This window comes from Pholis gunnellus (assembly GCF_910591455.1).
Source record: "Pholis gunnellus genome assembly, chromosome: 4".
In the NCBI taxonomy this organism is placed as follows: domain Eukaryota; kingdom Metazoa; phylum Chordata; class Actinopteri; order Perciformes; family Pholidae; genus Pholis; species Pholis gunnellus.
Window position 1 is genome coordinate 4,394,199 of NC_136530.1, and position 21,293 is coordinate 4,415,491.

Consider the following 21,293-nt stretch of genomic DNA (forward strand, 5'->3'; position numbering starts at 1 on the left):
AGATTCCTTGGAAGGACTCTTCCTTCCAGTCAACACAATCATGATCTCTAAATCCTACGTGATCAACATTGTGCAATAAGGGAACTTTGACTCATAGCACTGGGAAACACTGCAGGCAGTATCAACAACAGAAGGGCAACCAGTCAAACCAAATATTGGAGGAAAGACCGTTACACACGACTCCGAAATGCTAAATACTCGTCTGTGAAAATAAAACAGTATATGTAGGGCTTTTATTGTGAAAGGTAAGAATGGAAGGAGAGGATGTGGTCTGTGCTGCCTTTGTCAAGGTTGAAAAGACTAATAAAGTTTGTCTTCTTGTGTTGTTATTTCATAAACACAGCAGCAACACAACCCATTTGGCACAATGTGATTGGTTGTTGCCTTAATTCGCAGTGCGAAAGCTCAGATAAAAATCGACCTTGTTACGGAAAAAAAAGTGTCATTTTTTCTGTAGCGTAATATTCACGTTCTGTGTAAAAGTATTCATGAATACTTCATGAACAAATGTAGTTTATAGTCAAGAAATTATGTTCTCAAGTATTCTCAAGTAATATAAAGTAATCCTATTTCACAGAGCCGTGTTAAACACAAAACATGAGCCTTCATGACTGATGACTGAAGAGTTGGTCAGAGACAATCAGAAATAAACAAGAAATAAAAATAGAATCAGATTTATGGTCTGTTTCTGTTTCTTCTGCTGTAAACAAACACCCAGACTCTGCCTGGGGTGGACTTAACCAGACCACCACAAAAGGTTACTGTTGTTGGCTAAAAAAGATTCAAAACAGTGTCCGTTGATTTCCCTCTTTAATTTGTTTATTAAAAGAATTGAGATTGTTTCTGTGGTTATTTTTGCTACTGTCTGGTGCCGCTTCCACAAAATGCAGCGCGTGATTGTGGCTTTGACGGTGCACATCATCAATTAGAGCCTGCAAGTACAGAAGAGGCCATCAGCGAGGGGACACTAACAGTTAGTGGATAACAGATGGTGGTCACGTTCACTCATCAATCTTTCTTTGTCACAGACATTAATGCCATAATCAGAGTCATTTTTCATATTTTTTCCTGTGTTATCAGCTGGTTGAAGGACGTATAATGAGAGTGGAAAGACAGACAAAATATGAATTTGGGGGTTTGTGTTTTTTTGCAGAGGGTTTATATACGTAGGTGGGTCACTTTATCACCAAAGTGATACCGTTAACACCGTTAATGAAGTTCTGGAAAATGTTTATTTTACAGTACCTCCATTGCACTACTGCTGAATTTATTCTTGCACCTCTTTTTGGTGAACTCTCTTCAATACGTGAGCACGTGCCGGCGTATTTGTGTTTAGTGGGCGTTACCGATGCTGATGACAAACAATCAACCGCTCCCCTCTAACTTATGATCAGGTGGGATTCCTCAGTCAGCACAGCTGGATAAGAGCAGATCTAGATTGTTCAGAGCGTCTGGTGCATCTGGAGTTGACTTCTTACGATTTCTCTCTACAGAAAGATTTAAGAAAGTGTTGCTCCACGAGGCTCGATGTCACAGAACACAGGCGGGTTGCTGACGGTGCAAGGCGCCGTTATACTTGGCACCGAGATTGCAGCGCGCCGCTTGATTGACAGCTGCACACCCTCTACTGTGTCTCTCCTCCCACTGCATCAGGCTGCTCTAAAACTCTCCAACTGATCCAGAATGCTGCAGCACGTGTACTAACAAAACCTGAGAAAAGAGATCACATTAGTCCTGTATTAGCTTCTAACAGGCTCCCTGTAAAATCCTTCTCCTCACCTACAAAGCCCTTATTGGTCAGGCAGCGTCATATGTTAAGGAGCTTATAGTACCCTATTAACCCACTAGATAGCTGCTCTCTAGTGGGTTACTTGTGGTTCCTAGAGTCTTAAAAAGTCTTCAGTCATCAAGCTCCTCTTCTGTGGAACCAGCTTCCAGTTTCAGTTCAGGAGGCAGACACACTCGTCACCACATTTAAGAGTAGGCTTAAGGCTTTCCTCTATGATAACGCTTAGTTCAGGCTGGCTCAGGTTTATAGTTAGGGCTGGCTCAGGTTTATAGTTAGGGCTGGCTCAGGTTTATAGTTAGTGCTGGCTCAGGTTTATAGTTAGAGCTGGCTCAGGTTCATAGTTAGGGCTGGCTCAGGTTTATAGTTAGGGCTGGCTCAGGTTTATAGTTAGTGCTGGCTCAGGTTTATAGTTAGGGCTGGCTCAGGTTTATAGTTAGTGCTGGCTCAGGTTTATAGTTAGTGCTGGCTCAGGTTTATAGTTAGGGCTGGCTCAGGTTTATAGTTAGGGCTGGCTCAGGTTTATAGTTAGTGCTGGCTCAGATTTATATATAGGTTTATAGATGTGAGGGTCCTGGTACAGAGGACGTCGCATGTGTACAGATTGTAAAGCCATCTGAGGCAAGTTTGTGATTTTAGGCTATACAAAATAAATTGAATTGAAAATGACAGCTCTTGAGCGCAGAGCAACACTTCTTAAAAAATTGAAAATAAACCAAAGCAGAGCCCGATGTCAGGACCTGAAGCTTTTACAGCCTGCCCCTACATATTTTAAGACCCAAAAGTTGTAAAAATCATATGGAATTAGCAATATATCAGTGTTGGAACAAGAATATCAAGTGATCCCATGCAAGTTCTCAACCCCCTCGACACCTCTCTCTCTCTCTCTATATATATAAATAAAACAGAAACTACCTTTCAGAAGGCTAGTGTGTTATGCTGTTTTTATGACGTCTATGCTCTGTAGACTCCAGTGTTGTGACCTATAAGTTACAGACCCGTTTCTGTGACATTTTTTATCACGACTCACAGGAAAAGTTTGTGCTGTGCAGAGGCGAGTGAGCACGTCAGCCGGTGCATCAATCAGTGCAACCAGAGCACCGGCTCATTGACACTGTTTCCTCACCGGTGCCATGTGACCTATTCACTCCTCTGCTTGTTCTCAATGTGAGAAGATCAAATCAAATGCATCATGACCATATAGTGAACAGCAGAGATACTGCTGAAATAACACCTTACGACAAAACAATGAAGCCACAAAATGATATTCCATCCCACTGATCGTATTCTGAACCGCACATCATCATGTTGATCGTGATATTTTGTACGATGTAAGACGATAAAGGGTCTTGTAAAGCCAGCTTGATGTCAGAAAATTCAGCTTTGAGTCAACCTGAGAACCACAGAGCGTGCTCTCACGTCATCTGCTGCTCCAGCTTTCAAAGAAACACTGCAGACAGCGATAACAACACAAAACACGAACAAACACTTCCTCAGTTGTGTTTTTCGTACGACACGGGTTTGGTGATGACTAAACCGAGTCATTTTAGAAGTTTGACAATCTTATCTTTAAAATAAGAGATCTCAAATTGTCTTTTCCTTTCATTTCATTCGATGTTCAACATTCCTTTTGTTTGCATTGGTAAAAACAATAGCATGCGCATGTTAACAGTGTTTAAGACACTGGTTGTTATCATGGAAGGGCTTTCTGACACAACAAAAGAGACCTGTATTACAACAGTGTTACATGATTCACAGCTAAAGCAGACACAGTAACAGAAAACCTACATATGAAATTGCTATTACAGTGAATACCTGTTCTTTGCTGTTCGTAGACACTGTAACTGCTACACACCAGAACTACACGACAGCACTTTCAGTTTAATCTTTCTTTAGCTTACATATTTTGGGCTTTCTCTCTGGTGTTGGAGTCGCTGACATGTTGCTTAAATGTCAATAACATAACATTTCCATCCCTATTAGACACACCTTTTCACAAATGTGAAGCAACAGTCGGACCAGCATCCAAGCACACCCCCGAAAAAAATACACGTTGACCAATTGAGGTAGATGACTCAGCTGCACGGATCTTGTAATTGTCATTCTTTGTCAAAACATACGCAAGCGCACAAATAAGAGCTAGACCCAGACCAGGACTGAAGCTGCTTCTGCTCTATCTGTGCAACATTCGCTCACACGCAAACACACCTCATGTGGGAGGAAAGAGACAAACATCTCTCATTTAGCGGTGATGTCATTAAAAATAGAGCACAGTCGCAGGATGTTGAGATTAACCCTCAGAGTGAGGCTGTCACACCAGGCCGCTCGCTGCAGGAAATGAAGGCGGTCTGATGACGGAGAGCGTCCCCAGTGACGTGAGCTGGTGTTGGCGTAGTGTCAGGTTAAAAGTGACGTATTGGCCCGATTGTGTTAGGACACTTCAGGTGTCGGGAGCGCAATGATGGGTTCCAAAAATATCTAATCATTTATATTCATATACAATCTATTCAACATAAGATGCGTCTTCATGGGTGAAACATTTACCTTTAGGGGTAGCACAGAATTACAGTGCAGAGCATCACATTAATCATTAACAAAAAAAACCCCACAATTTACACAACTAATCACTGAAAATGTGAAAACGTGTAATCTGGATCCAGTGTTTGGTTTGTTCGTTCTGGGCTACTGTAGAAACATGGCTGCCGGCTCAGATAGATATAAACAGCTCATTCTGAGGTAACAAAAACACAGCGATTCTTATTTTCAGGTGATTATAAACTAAAGAAATCATATTTTTTAATATTATATTCCATTTCTGGCAGTAGATGCCTTTAAATGCTGCACACTGTTCCTTTACAAAAGTCTATAAATTAAGGGGAAGTGTGTGTTTTTGGCATGTAGATGTGGTCGTCCCACAAAATAATGTGTGAGACGAATATACACACCACTAGCAAAATATTCATAAAACACACTGAACACTGATAACTAGTGAAAAAGTGAAAAGTGTCTTTCCTCGTCATGTTTTCAGCTGATATACGGTCATTCCCAGCGCATGATAATGAAAGGTACTGTCAAGCGTGTTGGTGAGTTAGTATTCACTTACTGGTTTCCAGATTGCATAGGGCAGTGTATGCTGTATCCAGCCTGCTGAGAGTAGGAATCCCAGGAACCAGAGGAGGCGTATATCGAACTCTAGAAACAGAACAAAAGGAAAATCTGTCACGTTACGGGAAAAAAAAGCATAGAAATATAACACTGGAGGTCTTTAAGGGGGTCGTTGAAGACGGCATAGATGGATATAATTGCTGTCTGACATCAAGGTAAAGCGGTGAAAACATTGTAAATATAGCAAACACTGATATTGCGTATTTTAAGCAGGCCTTTCTTTTAGGTGGCTAAAATACGTCCACAGCAGTACACGGCTTTTCTCTCGTGCCGGTAATCCTGCCCGCTTTTCCAAACTGGGGGCGTGGCGACTGTCACCTACTGAAGATAATACACCGACTTCGGATAAGTACCTCAAAACAATCCCAACTATCCCTTTAAGGGTTGGTTTAAAAACAAAAAGAGCAGGTTTTATGTTTTCATCACCTCAGTGATGAATGGAAAACGGCCTCCTTTATCTTTACAACTCAAGAGAATACTATCATCACCATCACAAGCGTGTATCTCGCCAAGCACCAAACCACATCTTCACAACACGAGGTCTTCGGAACTCCAAACCACATATAGATGGTGACAGATAGTATTTTGACTTACTTTTGTTTCAGTGGAACTGTATAAGCCTTTAAATGCTCAGTTTAGCCGAATGTTCACTACTTATCCCTCGTGGTATCGAGTGAGTTTCAGTGTTATGAGCCAAGATTTGTGGAAACTTTCTGGATTTTCTTTCACTAAACCATTACAGTGGAGCTAAGTGACATTGTTTAAGCGGTGTTCAAAGACCATTAGGCCAATTTCTTTGGTAGATATCCCTTCCAATTAAAACTGACTTTATTCACATGTAATTTTTCATTGTTGCGAGCACCAAAAACCCCCCGAAAAAAGTCCATTCATCCAAATATTAAAGTGACAATAGAAACCCGAGCGGGCCGATAACACTACAGATAAGTGCAACCATGTGAGTGACATGAGCCTTTTATATTTAGCCTCATCTACTTAGGAACAAATAATTAATTTGATACCACAAGTAGGACCACTTCCTTTCTCACACACATCTAGATGACTGTTCTGCAGACGTCACATTCTCCAGTGTTTGTCTAACAGCAAATATTTGAGGTGTCTCGAGGTTATTGTACAGCTGAGGTGTCTTTACCGAGCCGATGCGTTTAACTCTTTCAACACTCCAATAGTAAGAATGCATCGTTCTGTACTTGTAACATTCTCACACAAGATGTAATAGATACGTTTAAACACAAGTCTTTTGGGATTGATCCCTAGCACTATTCAGAAAACACTACACATACCCTATAAGAGCAAGAGGTAAATTAAACTCATTTTACTCAAAAGGAGTTTATCTGACTTCTGTAAAAGTGGGCAAACATAAATAGGATGATAAAATATGCATCTGAAGTCGTAGTACAGGCACGTGGAAAAGGCATGTGAGTTAATTGAATATGCATATGGCGTTTAAATAAAATCCCACAGCGTACCTCCATGTTAGGAGAGGCCACAGAAAACAAGCTGCTGTCCAGCTGAGGGCCTTCTGGATGCAGGTAGTTCTCCCCGTCCATGGCCAGCGCTGAGGGGAGGGTGGGCATCAGACTACGGCTTCACACATGACCACCAGCTGATTTTAGGCTACGTACCCTCCGACCACCACCGACGCGCTGGCTGTGTCTGAGATAGTACTTCGTTCTAACAGGGGCAAATGCTTTCCATGACCTGAGGAAGACAAGGGTAATATGGATGGATGTAGAGAGGGGGGGGGGAGGGAGGGGGGGAGAGAAAGAGAGCGAGAGAGAGACACATTAGAAGAGTTGCAGGGAATTTGTTCCAGCACACATAGTGATCAATACCACATCAAAGTTTTGGGTAAAAGCAAGTGGAAAAAGTACTTTAACAGGCTAGACTTCAATGACTGTTATTTAAGTGAAAATCAGAGAAATTAGGCAAGAGCACCAATAAATATATGTGGAAAATTCCACCAACAATGCCCTCATTAAAGGAGAGACAGTGAAAGAGCTGTAACATCGGCGGAAATGGAAAGAAGATAAAAGTGCACTGATTATTCAAAAGAATTATTCAAAAACACTTTCTATTTAACAAACAGTAATCATAGAGCAAACAAAAACATAAGAGTTCTTAGGAAGCTTAATAAGTCTGCAATAGAAATATGAATGACGTTGATTCAGAGATGTACACTCCTGAGTTCATAATGTATGAATATAAATAAATGCTTTTTGTTAAATCAATAACTTCTATAACAAGAAGCAGAATAGACAAATAACTGGTCTTCCTTCTCTATAATAACTCTAGTTGCGCCTTTGTCACCACACAAACTGAATTGAGGACTTATTCATAATGCAGTTTGAGATGATGTCTATTGATTGACAGCCCTCATTAGCCGGTTGACATCTGAGATCACTGAAGGTTCACCATTTATCAGAGGACCAATTAAAATCCCAACAGGGGGTCCACAACAGAGGAAAGCAAAGGAAAGGCCTACTCTAAAGTATAATATATATATATATATATATATACACACACACACACACGGAATGTCAACATATGGTGGTATAGTACTGGCACAACTCACCCCTTGGTGCAGATGGTTATATTTTGGGTTAATATAGATGTTGAAAACCTACACTAAATGTGGATTTAGTGTAGTAAATTCCAAATTCAGAGCAATAATATAGCAGCTTACAGCTATATGTTACACAAAGATACAGCGGAGTAACGAAGTCCTGAGCAGAGAACCAAGTCGCTCTCCCTCTGTGTGTGTGTGTGTTGTTGTCCGAAGCTTCACCGTGCTTTGTTTAATGTTGCCGGTCGAGTCCCGGTGTGTGCGCCCCCCACCGGGGTGACCGTTAACCGTTAACCGCTCTGCACGAGGAGGTCAACATCGGTAACGGCTGTCCGAGCCACGGTGCCGTCGTAGGAGCGTAATCATGAAGCTTAGTCAGGCGGTAGATCGCTTATGTCACAAACAGCTATGGGTGTGTGTTACAGCTAACGCTGTTTGTGTAAAATGACAGGTTAGACTAGCTAGACCAGACAGTCTAGAGGAAGAAGATTTCCTACAGTGTCAATAAGCTCCCCACCACATCTCTCTCTTTCTCATATACACACACACACACACACACACACACACACACACACACACACACACACACACACACACACACACACACACACACACACACACACACACACACACACACACACACACACACACACACACATATATACATTGGAACCTAAAACCTATATAATTAGGGGGCAAGTTGCACTGGTGTTTACAAATGTATTGGCAGGTTAAAACCTAATTTACTTGTGATTATGTCATGCGGTCTTATATTAGGCTTAAGAGCTCGCTCTACCAGCCTTCAGCTTCACAGCCGATGCTGTGAGAAGCGACGTCGGGCAATCTGTGGAATCCGGCCTTCGGATTCACAGCCGATGTTGTAAGAAGTGCAGACATCAAAGTTAGGCCTTCAACTATTAAAGCACAACAGACAAGAGGCAGAAAGAGACACTGTGGAAACTACACACAAAATAGGTGCGTTTAAGGACACCTGCCAAGGGTGAAAATATGTATAATTATTGTAATCTGATCATCATTCAATATCTCTCTCTCTCTCTTGCCAGCCAACTGGGAGAACCGCATTTGTAAATGTGAACCTTATTTCATGCAATAAAACTCAACTTTAAAAAAAAGGAAAAGCTCGCTCCTTGTAAATTCATCTCTGAAGCACCACCACAATAAATATTATCATTTTTTATAGTTTTAATGTTAATCTTGAGCTCACATTTATGAGCTTTAATCTGTCAGACTAAATTAGACACACTCCTCTATAATTGTGAAACTGACCACAATGACCTACTTTCTTCTGCAATGGCTTCACACAGAGACCGAATGACTCTGGCAGCTTGTTCTTCTGCTGCCTGACACGAAGGCTTTATGACAATAGAAATATAGAAATTCCATGAAGTAAGCTTTACCACTACATGTGCTTAGACAATGGATCTGTTTCTCTGAGGTATATGAGAACACCAAATGTAAACTGCTGTTTCCAAATGCATTATGCAGGCAAATGTAGATAAAAAAACAGAAACATATGACACCTAGTAAAGAACTCAAACCCACTTCTGTGGTTGTTCCCACTACACTTGGTGTCTCCAGGGCCCCATTTTTCCATGATGACACACATAGACTCAGAAGGTGAAAACGTTACCAGCTTTGCTGTCACAGCTAGTTAAAAAACTGAATTCTGTGTTACTTCCAGACTTAAAACCTCATAAATATCCCACAAATCTCACAATTCTGGCTGCCGAATCAATCCAATCTCTCAGCACTCCACAGTGCATGTCTGGGGAACGTCAGTGGCACTCCTTTGCCCCCAAAACTAATCAAACTTGTTACCTTCCTTCCTCTCTCTCCTTTCCTTCATTCCTTCCTCCAGTTTGCCCCCAATCTGGAACACAGGCCAGGCGTGTTCACTGGGGACAAAGCTGAGGTAATAAATCCTAATAGAGTTCATGCCGGTCTAAATAAGAGAGCCTTTGTGTGTCTGAGTGTGTGTGTGTGTGTGTGAGAGAGAGACAGAGACCTGACCCAGCATATTCACCGCTGGCATAGCCAAAACACATAAAGGAAGGCCATTTCACCCTCAAAAGAACCAGTATGATACCGTCTGGGTAAGGTTGAAGCAAATGTGGACAAGCCTCAACTCAAGGAACCAACGGGCAAACTTTCTAGGCAGGAGGTCTTAGGCAGACGGATATTGTATAGCTTATGAATATGTAGGGACAGCCTTCCAGCCTGCGAGGTACAGATAAAGGCAGGGACCGGAAAGCAAGGCAGCTCGGGGCGGTTAGGGAGTGTGTGTGTGTCGAGAGCCTTGTGAGGCCCCGTTGGTGCTGAGGAATTGTACTCAATGCAACACCCCAAGGAGGCTGACATTTTGGATGCATCAAGGGTTCTTAAGCATAAGGCCAGTAGATCTGGGTAAGAAGTCTTGATAGATTTCAAAACCCCTTTCAATATGCAGGTCAATATCTGGGTTCACAATTACAACCCTCATTCAACCCGAGTTTACTATAAGTTTACAACTACTGTAAATAAAGAGCATTGAAAGGAAGGTAAAAAAATAAAATAAAAAAAGAGTGAGAGAAAGAGAAAGTGTGGTTGTACTGCAAATCGGTGAGCAAGAGAGAGGAAACTGAAACTGAATTTTGTTACTTTATCTGTGCTTTTCCATTGAATTCTGTGGTTCAGCAGTGATGTATATGAGACTACAGGTGTAGTGTCAAGTCTCTGAACCATTACATCAAGAGAGTACTCTGTGACGGCAGTCGAAACGCACATCATGAGGAGTAAAGGTCATTTCAGCAAAATATCAGTGCATGGTGAAAGCTGCAATACATAATTGGCCAGTAATACAGTCATGGTAGTAGTAGTAGTAGTAGTAGTGGTAGTGGTGGTAGTAGTGGTAGTAGCAGTGGTAGTAGTGGTAGTAGAAGTGGTAGTAGTAGTAGTAGAGGTGGTAATACTAGTGGTAATACTAGTGGTAGTATACATTCCTCAGTGTGATCAATGAGATCAATGAGTCTGACAGCTGAAAACACACTCGTTCTCCCGCACTGTCACTCCATCCCCAGTAACCACATCACCCACCAGCACCACACCAGTGACCGTCTCTTAGCAACAGAAAAATGTCCGTCTGTTTCTGAACCCCCCCCCCCCCCCCCCCCTCCCGCTCCCACTCCTCTGAGGATAATCGATACTGATCACAGCAAGAGTGGTCCCACATATCTCCTTCCTGTAAGGCCTCTCATTACCGGGAAAAAACAGCAAAAACCCCCCCTTACTACTACTCCAAAACCACCACAATGAGGAAGAGGGAGGTGATGATGAAGATATCAGTCGGGAGAAGAGATGGTTGGCAATATGGGAGGGAAAAAAAACAGAAGATAAAGAACGAAACATGGCCACTGCAGCACAAGGGAGACAAGGAGTTCATTCATCAAAAAGCATCACACGCACACAAGTCATTTTTATAGCACTGCATGGTTATTTAAAAATGTGTCTCTCTTTTTGTCAACGTCTGGATTTATAGTCTGTATCAAGACAGCTAAGCAAAATGTGTACGTCTTACATGCTGAAGAGGATATGTCCATTTAGAGAGACAGCGACAGAGAGACAAAGAGACAGAGACAGAGGGACAGAGAGACAGAGACTCTTTTGCAGTGTAATCTGTTAATACTTCAAAGGCTACTGCTGGTTTTTGTACAACCCCCTCCCATGTGTCTCCCTCCATCTCTCTCTCTCTCTCTCTCTGTGGGTGGTCTGGTGCAAAAGCTCTCTGCAGAGAGATTAGCCCATTTCATGAGCAGTATTTGTAAAAATCTTTAAAAAAACGTGTAACAAGGCCCATACATTATGCGCCGAACATGCCAAAATATACGGACTAACTGGCGATGTGGCCACATTCTCGTCTTTTCTAGGCTAAGTAGTTGCCTTTGGGCCCCCGTGAGTCACTGTTCCTGTCTGACAGCCAGACACAAGTTAACAAGAATCATGCATCCGTCACTTCAAAAGCACAAGATGTGTGTTTACTACGTGTGTTGTGGATTACAGCACCCCAACATGTGGGTGGAAAAGACCTGCCTGGGTTGTGCTGCTGGTGGCCTTTAGTGAGTGACCAGAGCACATGGGGATCATCCAGGGAAGTGTGACTTCCTTAAGCTGCTAAATCACGATTAACACTCACGAGGAGAACAACCACCCTGCCTAGCGCATGCAACATCTCACTCCCAGATGCACATGTGTAGTGTTGAAATATAATCATACTTCCACAAACAGAACAAAATCATTTGTGTAGGTGCACGTATGATGGAGGCTGTTTATCTTGTTGTGTACAATAATTAATTCACCTTATAGGGATTTGGGTGCGTAAAAAGCATGTATGCATGCATGTGTCCCTTTAAATACAGTGACAAGTATAAGGAAAACCCTGAACACTTATTGTAAAGGTTAGGACTAGGAGTGAAACAATTCCTGGAGCAACTCGCTAAAAATCATTAATGCAAATTCTTTGTATTGAAGCTTTGTTTCAACCTTATAGCCTAACTTTGTAAAGCACACTTTGCTTCCCAGAAAAGATCATTACACAGCCAAAGATCTTTACGGGTCTCGTCTAAGGACAAGATGCTTTCGAGACAGGCTAAAGGAAAAGGTCCAGCGTTTCTATTGTAAAACCAAACTAGCCTACCACCATCGCACACCGTTCATGCTTCAGCGTCTCAGAAGAAAACATCTAATATATAATTTGACCCGACACAACCCGCTCCATGGCATGCTAAAGCTAACGTTACCCTGTGATACATAATGGAAGTTTAACGCTTAACGTCAACGGCTGATGACTTTTAGACACATATCCAGCAAAAGCAGCGGCCTACATTGGCTGCATGGCGGTTTACACTTTGGGTATATTGTGTGGGTCCATCTTGGTGTCTGTGAGCTCAGTCGCATGCAGAGCAGTACTGACTGAATAAGTCCAGTGCAGACATGGCTGTTGGTTTTGTGAATGAGCCTATGATATGTCTGGAAAGTGGCAGTATGTAAGTAGGAGATGCAGTATGAAAATCACTAGAGGTGAACATTCAAAGCACAGCAGGAGTGAGTGCTTAGCACACAGAAGTTCCTCATGTGAAGGCCCTCTGCTGGCATCTGTCACCCTCCTGTTCTAGTCTACATCCGTCTTCGCGATTAACAAGCCGGCTGGCGACGATCATTCAATCCAATGCACAACACTCACTCATCACCAATCTGAGTCCATCAGCGTCGCCCAGTAATCTGGTTAGAAATGATCACAGCCCAGCTGCCTCACACCGGCGCAGCGAGGGGGCTGTTAGCTGGTTATGATTGCCTTGACTGGCTGGATTCATTAGCCACCGTGATGAAATATTCATAAAAAAGGAACAAGTTACTTCCCAGGGAAATGCGGGGCTTCGTCATTCAAAACAGCATACATTTTTAATTAGCACTTTTTTCAACACAAAGGGCCTCTACTTGACACAACACACACACACACACACGCACTGTAACCTTAAGCACATAAATGAAAGGACGTAGACATTAGGTCCCATCCACACAGCCACTATTTCCATTCAGTATTACAGACATTGCCATAAAGGAGGCTGTGAACAGCCCGGTGACCGGGTAGGACACTGGGTAGAGAACAATGATCGAATGACTGTGTAACCGAATCTACCGTCTTATCAAAAGCCGGGAAATGGAAACAAATTGGGTTTTAAGAGGCTGTTATTGCATTTCGCCCGTTCAAATATTTATCGAAGAGGCTCTCTTGACTGGGACGGCGTACAGGAACACATCGAACAAACGGTCCGTCGTTTGAGTGATTGGGTCTGACTGAAAGTGAGGGTTCAAAGATTTAGTTACTCACAAAAGGGATAACGATTTATCTTAATTAGACCCGCTACACGCGTCAAATTCAGCACCATTTTAGCCACGATGATAAATATCTTTGTGTCCACAAACACCAGCTGAATGAGACATTAAAAGTGATTTATCCTTCAAGTGGGGAGCTTAATCAAGCTCTCGTGGCTCAGAGGACGCCTTTGTCGTGGTAAATAAAGAAAGAGGAAACAAAGGTGAGGGCGGTTTGAAGGCCGTAGTGGAGCAAAGTGCAGAGAAGTAAGAAAAAGATCCCAAACACTGGTTTGCACAGGCTTGATGACACTCATTTTAGGAGCAAATCCCTCTACTTCCACCAGCAGCCACCAGAAATAGATCAAAGGCCGACCTGATCAGAGAGAGAAGGATCCACTTAGCTGCCGCTTTGCCCCGTTTTCCTCTGACATCTAATTTCCTCAGAATAGAAGGACGATGACACATGCTAGCCGAGAGCGGCTCTCTAACCCTTTTTCTGCTCTTGTTCAACTAGTTAAGTGAACAGACAATAGCCTATTTTACCAAAACAATTACAACACGGAATACGGGAGGCTGGACATAGCGATAAGTTAAACGAGTGATTAGTTTGATCAATTACCGTGCAAAGCTACTGACTGCATGTGTATTTTTCATCAATGTTTCGGTCTCAGCAGATGTTAAGAAAACAAAGAAGCATAACGTGCTAACTTAAAAAGAGGAGATAAATGCAATAACAATTAAAGCTCTGTGTAATATTTTTGTGGGCTTTCAAATGATTTATTTTTGTCTGAAAAACAGACACATTATTACGCAGTATGTCTGTCAAGTTATGTTATGATCAGATTACCTTTAATTGCAGTTAAATAACAAACCGTGAGCTTGACTCATTAAAAGCAATGTTGCTTTTTAATGAACAAACATCCGCCCAGAAACCCCGCTACCATATACTGACGTATTTTACATCGGAGAACAAAACGTTGAAATCTCTAAAGCTTATGTTTACAGCGGACCTTATTCCAGGCATCTAACCAAAAACCCATTAAAAAAAATGTTGTGCTTCAAGACGAGGGAACCGGAAGAGCAAAAATGCTAATTAATTTCCTGGATTTAGGACTCATTCCTGCAGCAGTCTATACTGTCATCAGCCACATATCTCCTCAGTGACATTTTCCACTTCTTCTCCTTTTCCATCACTATCCTCCTTTCATTTTCCATTTTGATGGCTTTTGGTTTTCCTATTTCCATCACAATCCCTCTCTTGTAATGTTCAAGCAATGTCCCTACTTTCCTCGTGATAATTCTAATTTCTTCCCCTTACCCAGCCTGACCTCTAGAAGGATTCTGCTGCTGATTGGAGGCAGCTGGTTCCCCGACTCTGAATCTCTCTACCTGTACCCACCCCTCTCAGTCCTGGCTAGTCACAGCCAGTCAACACACCAGGCAGAAAGCTATCAGATGCACACAACACAGGACAGGGAGGGTCTGCTGCACGAGAGTGCAGGGTACAAGACAGCTTTAAAAAAACATGCTTGCTGTGGCGTTACAAAACAGAAACTGTAAGTCTATTTGTCCAAATATCATGTTGCATAGCACTAGTAGTATGCTAGCCCCTACTTAGGCTTAGCCTGAAATGGGAGCTGGAGCAAACCTGCATCTCAGAATCTACACAGCGCGTGTAAATGAAAAATGAAATCACGTTTAGTAGAAGCTGCCAATATAAGCGTTTTAGTTTTCTGAAGTTTGATCTGACGCTGGCCAAATCCAGACAGTACTTTGCTCCACAAAGATTGTCCTCCCTTCTCTGGCAGGCGGGGGCTTTATTACCCAACATGCACAGCGTTGTGGAGCCCGTCTGTGTCTGTGCCACTTTGCTATGCTAACATCAGTCCAACCAGTTCATCTGTCTGGTATCGACTGAGGCTGCTATCGCACTCTTGAACAGTAAAACCACCACTGCGGGTCAGTAAAGCATGCAGAGAATAAGTCAGACAGGCACAAAGGTTCTAGAGAAATGATGAAAAAGTGATCAGGTTATTAAAATCATCTGAAAAAGAACTTTACAAAGAAGAAGAAGTGGTGAAAAAGAACAAGTTCCCAGATGAGTTTTTCGACAGGTTTCCTCACCAAACAATAAGATAAATTACCCTCCAGAAGTTGAGTAAGTAACAAATATTTTAATGAAGATAAATAAAAACTATACAATGCTCTACTAAGTTTAAAAATCTAATTGAAGTTATCTCTATAGGAACTATTTAAATGTATCGTTATTAAAAATGTACTGCATTGTTCTAGTCAAATAAAAAAGTGTTAATTCCTAACTCTTCTTGTTGATTGGTCATTCTTGCCAGCAGTCATTCTCTTCTGGTTCTAATCCATTTAATCTTCTTAGAAGTCCCACCTCCATGAGAGTGAGGGATTGGTTGAAGTCATAGAACAAATTAACTGTTGCCTCACTTGAAAGAAATAATAAAAAACACATAAATTCAATTGGACCATATCTGGTGAGAGCGACAAAGTTAAGTTAAGACAAGTAACTAAAGCTGAAAGGGACAAAGCGGGTTAACATATTGGCAGACTCTGTGTGTCAGAATAGGATTACCAATACAGATTGACTAATGTTCATCTCCTAACGAACACATCTGAAATGAATATCCTGGGGATCAACTTATTGTGAGTCATCTAGTAAACAAGAACAGTAAACACGTACTCATACTTTTGACTAATAAACTTCACTAAACCCTTCGGGCATCCTGTAACGTATTTGTAACAAGACAATAACATTTAGAAATGCAAATGCACTTATTTTAAGTCTAAAGGACACGGTGGCTATAAACCGCCAAACACCGACAAAGACCAGAAATTCCAAATAATTTAAAAAAATAGTGATATATTTCCACAATAATAGCATGCTTTGTCACAGGTGTGTTGTGCAGTGACCATATCTGCGTGACACTAAGCAGGGACCACGGTGGCTAGTGATAACATGGCCGACTGCTTCCACACTCAACCTAACTGGTGTTACAGTAAACCGATTTGGAAACATTTGTGGTCAAGCAGTGGGCTACAGACAAGGCATCCTTTCAAAAAGGCTCAGTGTTTTCACCGTTTACTAGTTTTGAAACACCCACACAGAGTTTTTTTTTTTTTTTTTCCAGTCTGATCATGACTTCTCAAAGCAGTGAGAGGGACATGTATCGTAGCTCTGCAGTTAGTTTGAGAATTTTATCACAGATTTTTCTTCAAACTAAATGTAAGCATGTATTCAAAAATAATGACCTACAGGCTATGTATGTAAGAGTTTTTTTGAGAATGTGGAAATCACCAATGACCCTATCCAGAGCCTGAAGACCAACAGAGGTTCCCTGTGTTTTGTTTCCTGACCCTGGAGACCAAAACTACGGTGTCCCCCTGTGTTTTTACGACCGTGGTCGGGAAGCTGAAGCTGAAGTTTGTATGTTCTGGGTCACTGTAGAAGCATGGCAGCCGGCTCCGTGAAGAAGAGAAGGGTATGTCGATATAAACGGCTCATTTTAAGATAACGAAAACACAACAATCCTTATTTTCAGGTGATTATACACTAAAGAAAACATACTTATTAATGTTGTATTCCATTACTGCCAACAGATCCCCCTAGATGTTACACACTGTTCCTTTAAACAAGCATATCATGGGTCGCCAAGTCTACTTTAAGACTTCCATGCAAACCTTAGTTAAAAACAACTACTTTGGTGTTTAATGTGGCATATATGACCACTATTCAACCCTTCAAACATGTCACAGTCCAGTTGTGTGTCAGCCTTGAAATGATGTTTGGTTTTTTTACTTCCTTGTTCATCACATGGAGCTGGTTATAAATCCAAGCTGATAACTGAAACAGTGACATACAAGGCATTCAGTCATCCATCAACATGGACACAAATATTTCTCTCATATTTCCTTCCTGGATGAGTCCCATTTTGAAATCACTGTTTGCTTTTCTAAGAGGGATGTTGACACACCTTTCGCACAGAAAACCATAAGGCGAAGCGGTGAGGAATGCCAGTGTGTTGCATGCTCTCCTGCATTTCTGTCATCTCATACAGAGCTCTTATGTGGCTTGGGAGAGATCCACATAGCCTCCAGGTCTGGATACTAGTTGGGACATGGGATACTCAAATAGCCCATTGTAAAAGACCCGTTTGTTTCTTGTCACAGTGTAGAAGTGAACAGTATGGCCACATATTCCCAACAACCGTCCCTTGTTCTTTCACTCTGTTCTGACCAAACATCCATGTTATGTTTAATACATGAACTATTATCTAATGAAGGCCAGATTCCGGGAAAGCAGGAACTGAATCAAACATATTACCTAGCCCCCGATTCCCCCTCCTCCACTCCACATTTTTCACTCTCACTCTAATCAGACCACGGGCCGTAAATTAGATTTATCACTGGCACCAATTGGAGAGGGGAGCAAAAAACGAAGGCAGGAAGAATGGAGGCCAATTGACAAAGAGCAGGGGGCATGAGCCAAGGTTGAGCCGAGGATCACAGATGTTTGAGCTTGCACAACCGGCGAGTGTTTCCAAAACTAACATCACAAACAAACAAAGAGTATGCCAACTCCCGGTGATAATTATCAGAATGCATTCAAACGAAACATGAAGGAACATTTTCTGAAAATGAACATTTCAGAGGATATGTCATCATATTCAAAATGATCGAACCAACTTGCTGATCCTGCTTCGTGAAACACCCCCGCCATGTTCTCTGTGCATTGTCCTTACGGTTCCTGTAGGCTCTGAAACACCGTTATTAACAGATCCAGTGAGTTGTGACCCTCAGAGTCCCTGCAGGGCATGCAGCCATCAATTGTCTGACCCAGTGGTCAGAAAAGGAAAATTAGGATAGGACAAGCTGTGCAGCACAAACAAACACTGTTCAGGGCAGGCATTTGCACATACGCAGGCATTTGCACATACTGTATCCATTAAATATTACACGGCATGCTGGTTGCTAAAAGTAGCCAGTATTACATGTGTGAAACATGTCAACTGTTCGATGAATTACAATTATTTTGGTAACACCAAACACCGACCAAAACAAAAACAGCACCATTTGATGAAGCCATTTTCCTGCAAGTAGAGTTGTCTGAGGACACGTTTTAGGAGTCTTGGTTGTGGACAGGTGAAACAAAAAAGGAGCAGTCAGTTGCGGTTTTTAAAAATCCAGTATCTACACAGCCTGCCTGTTGCAATTAAAACTTATACTGTGAAAGAGAGACAGACCTGACTGCAAGAGGGATTGGACTGCAAGTGGCACCAAGGTTCTTGACTGTGTCACTGGGGTTAAGGGGCACTCGAGTAAAAGACAGGAACCTTGTATGTCATTTACTTTAGAGTTACCAAGTAGGATGACGACACAATTAGAAAAATAGCCTGCCAGCCATCATTGCAACCCACTATGTCAAGGCTTGCATGAGGCTTGTCTAGCCTTGGCTGCAGGCAACAGGCACACTGGAAACTAAAGAGGGAAAATTGCAGGAAAGAAAAAGCACCGGAGGGGACGGTTTTGTGAGGACTATTCTCATTTTCCTTGGTCACTCCTCCAGATTCCCCAGTCACCCCCTCAATATCCCAATGTGTATGGTTTCTGTCACACATTGAGACAATGTTTTCAGATCATATATATATATATATATATTTATATAAATAAACTTAAAACAAAGAAGCTGTACATTTTAAGAAGAAACTAGTGGTATGTTTACCCTTAACAGTGTGTTTTAGTCACATCATGGTAATAATCAAGGGCACACTTCATTAAACACAGTGAAGCCACTTCTTTATAATCTTGACTACTTATGCTGATGAATACACAGCTACAAAAATGTATAATTTAAGTAAAAATATATGGGAATGTTACATTCAATGTTTGCATTTAGCTACCATTCATGTTACGAACAGTGTAACTGACCTATAACTAACGTTACTGCACTGGTTTTAATGTTCCCTATCTCATAAATGAATATTACGTTGTGATAACACATGCCAGGCTCAAACTGGGGCTATAACTCTGAAAAGCTTTGTGAGAACTACATTCATTTCCAACTAATTCAATGTGTTGTTACTAAAACATGAAAGTTCATTGCCTTTACTGCAATTCAACTATAGCCTTACCTAATCTTTATTGGTGTGTATATAAGATAAGATCATCCTTTATTAGTTTTTTTTTTAATTTACAGGATTACAGCAGCATAGTGGATAGTGCAAACAAGAGACAGTAAAAAAAACAAGAACAAAACAATTATAAATAAGTAATAAAACAGTAAAGAATATTAAACAAGTAAAAAGATCCACAATAACTAAAATAGTATATATACAGACAGAATAATTGTAGTATTGCACAGTATTTATATTGCAGATATTATATATATATATATAGAATATGTATGTTTACGCATCAAAGTGTGCATACATTTACGTGGACATTGGGCAACGTTTTCACACAACTATCATCGTAGTGAGCCGAATTGTGGCTTCTTCTAAAGAGGTACATTAGTCTCCGCACAGCACAAAGAAAGGCTCTACGTTACAGTGTTACTGCTGTTAGCCGTTAGCTTGCTGTTAGCTTGTCGATCGACAAGCCAAACGGTACATTTAACCAGCTAACGTCGGCTACAGATAATTTCTGAAATGCCCACTTCTAATATATCGGCCAATAAACAAAGGACGTAAACATATAAAGCAACACGCGACACTAGTTTGATAATACTAGGCATATACTTTAGATAGCCAATTGTGCTATATCTAGGTTAGCATAGCTCATAGCCCTTTTTCTGACTATGGGTATGCTCGTTTTGTACGTTGTTATTGGATTAACGTTGTTACCTAACTAACGCTAGTTAGTCTACTGAAGGAAATCTTAAAATGACTTTCTGACACTGTCAATACAATTGCTTGTGTATCAAGCACACGCACCAGCGTGTTAGTGAATCTCAAAGTAATGTTTTGATGAGCCACATTAACGCTACTGGCTGGTTAACTAATATTGAAGCTAGCTTATTACTAGCAAGCTACGTAGTAACCAGCTAGCTTGGTTAGCCGTTGGCCTTTCTTCACGGGAATGCAGATATATTCATAACAACGCGTCTCTTGTTCATTTACAACAACTACCCCAACTTCCCTCGGTCTGAACCCATTCCTCGTTGCCTATGATAACGCTAAAACTAAAGACAACCACTGAAGAACCGGCGTATCCCGGCGTTAAAAACGTGCGCGCCTAGGAGAGGCTGCTCAGAACGCATCTTGTCGTAAAGGCAGCTGCCGATGTGTCGCTTTTTGCCCCTTTTCACACAATATATCCTCGAATTACACTTACCGTTAATGTGTTTTCTTATTCTCAATCCAAAACCACAAGCACGCGTGCTGACTTTGAACGAAGACTTCGCGTCAAAGTAACAGAAATAAGTGGATTTTTATCCAACTTATTCTCCTTAGTTGTTTTCTCCACTTCCTGATTGAGTCGGTGCCATTTTGAATAGCGAGAAAAAATATTTCCGCCGCTGTCGTCACGCGCAGTTGCCGCTTGATGATCGCGAGCAGAAAACAGAGCCAGGCCATAAATAGTTCATCACAGGGATGTTTGGCACACCTAATCCGATGTGTCAATTCAGAATAAATAAAATTCAAACGAGGAAAGATGAGACCAGAAATAAACCAGTTACAGCTCTGTTATTAGCCTTAACCTCAACGCATTAAATAATTATACATTTGCCGAGTAAAATATACGTATACACGTTACATGTTCATTTATCTGTTAGACTAAGCTGTTCTATTCTGCAAATAACATTTAAATGTGGGCATGTTTAGGTTGGTTCACTCCATTATATAGTTGTACAATAGTACTATA

At 41.5% G+C, this 21,293-nt stretch overlaps 1 protein-coding gene across 1 annotated transcript in view; it reads right to left on the reverse strand.

The window, feature by feature from the left end:
• The window catches only part of sbno2b (strawberry notch homolog 2b), a 64,081-nt gene extending 43,189 nt beyond the window's left edge, over nt 1-20,892 (reverse strand). Inside the window, exons 1-3 of the mRNA XM_079158093.1 lie at nt 20,763-20,892; nt 6,439-6,670; nt 4,890-4,978 (exon numbers count right to left, since the gene is read on the reverse strand). Coding sequence (XP_079014219.1) covers nt 4,890-4,978; nt 6,439-6,546 — 197 coding nt within the window. The 5' untranslated portion in view covers nt 6,547-6,670; nt 20,763-20,892. The remainder of the gene's footprint in view (nt 1-4,889; nt 4,979-6,438; nt 6,671-20,762) is intronic.
• Nucleotides 20,893-21,293: the final 401 nt, after the last annotated feature.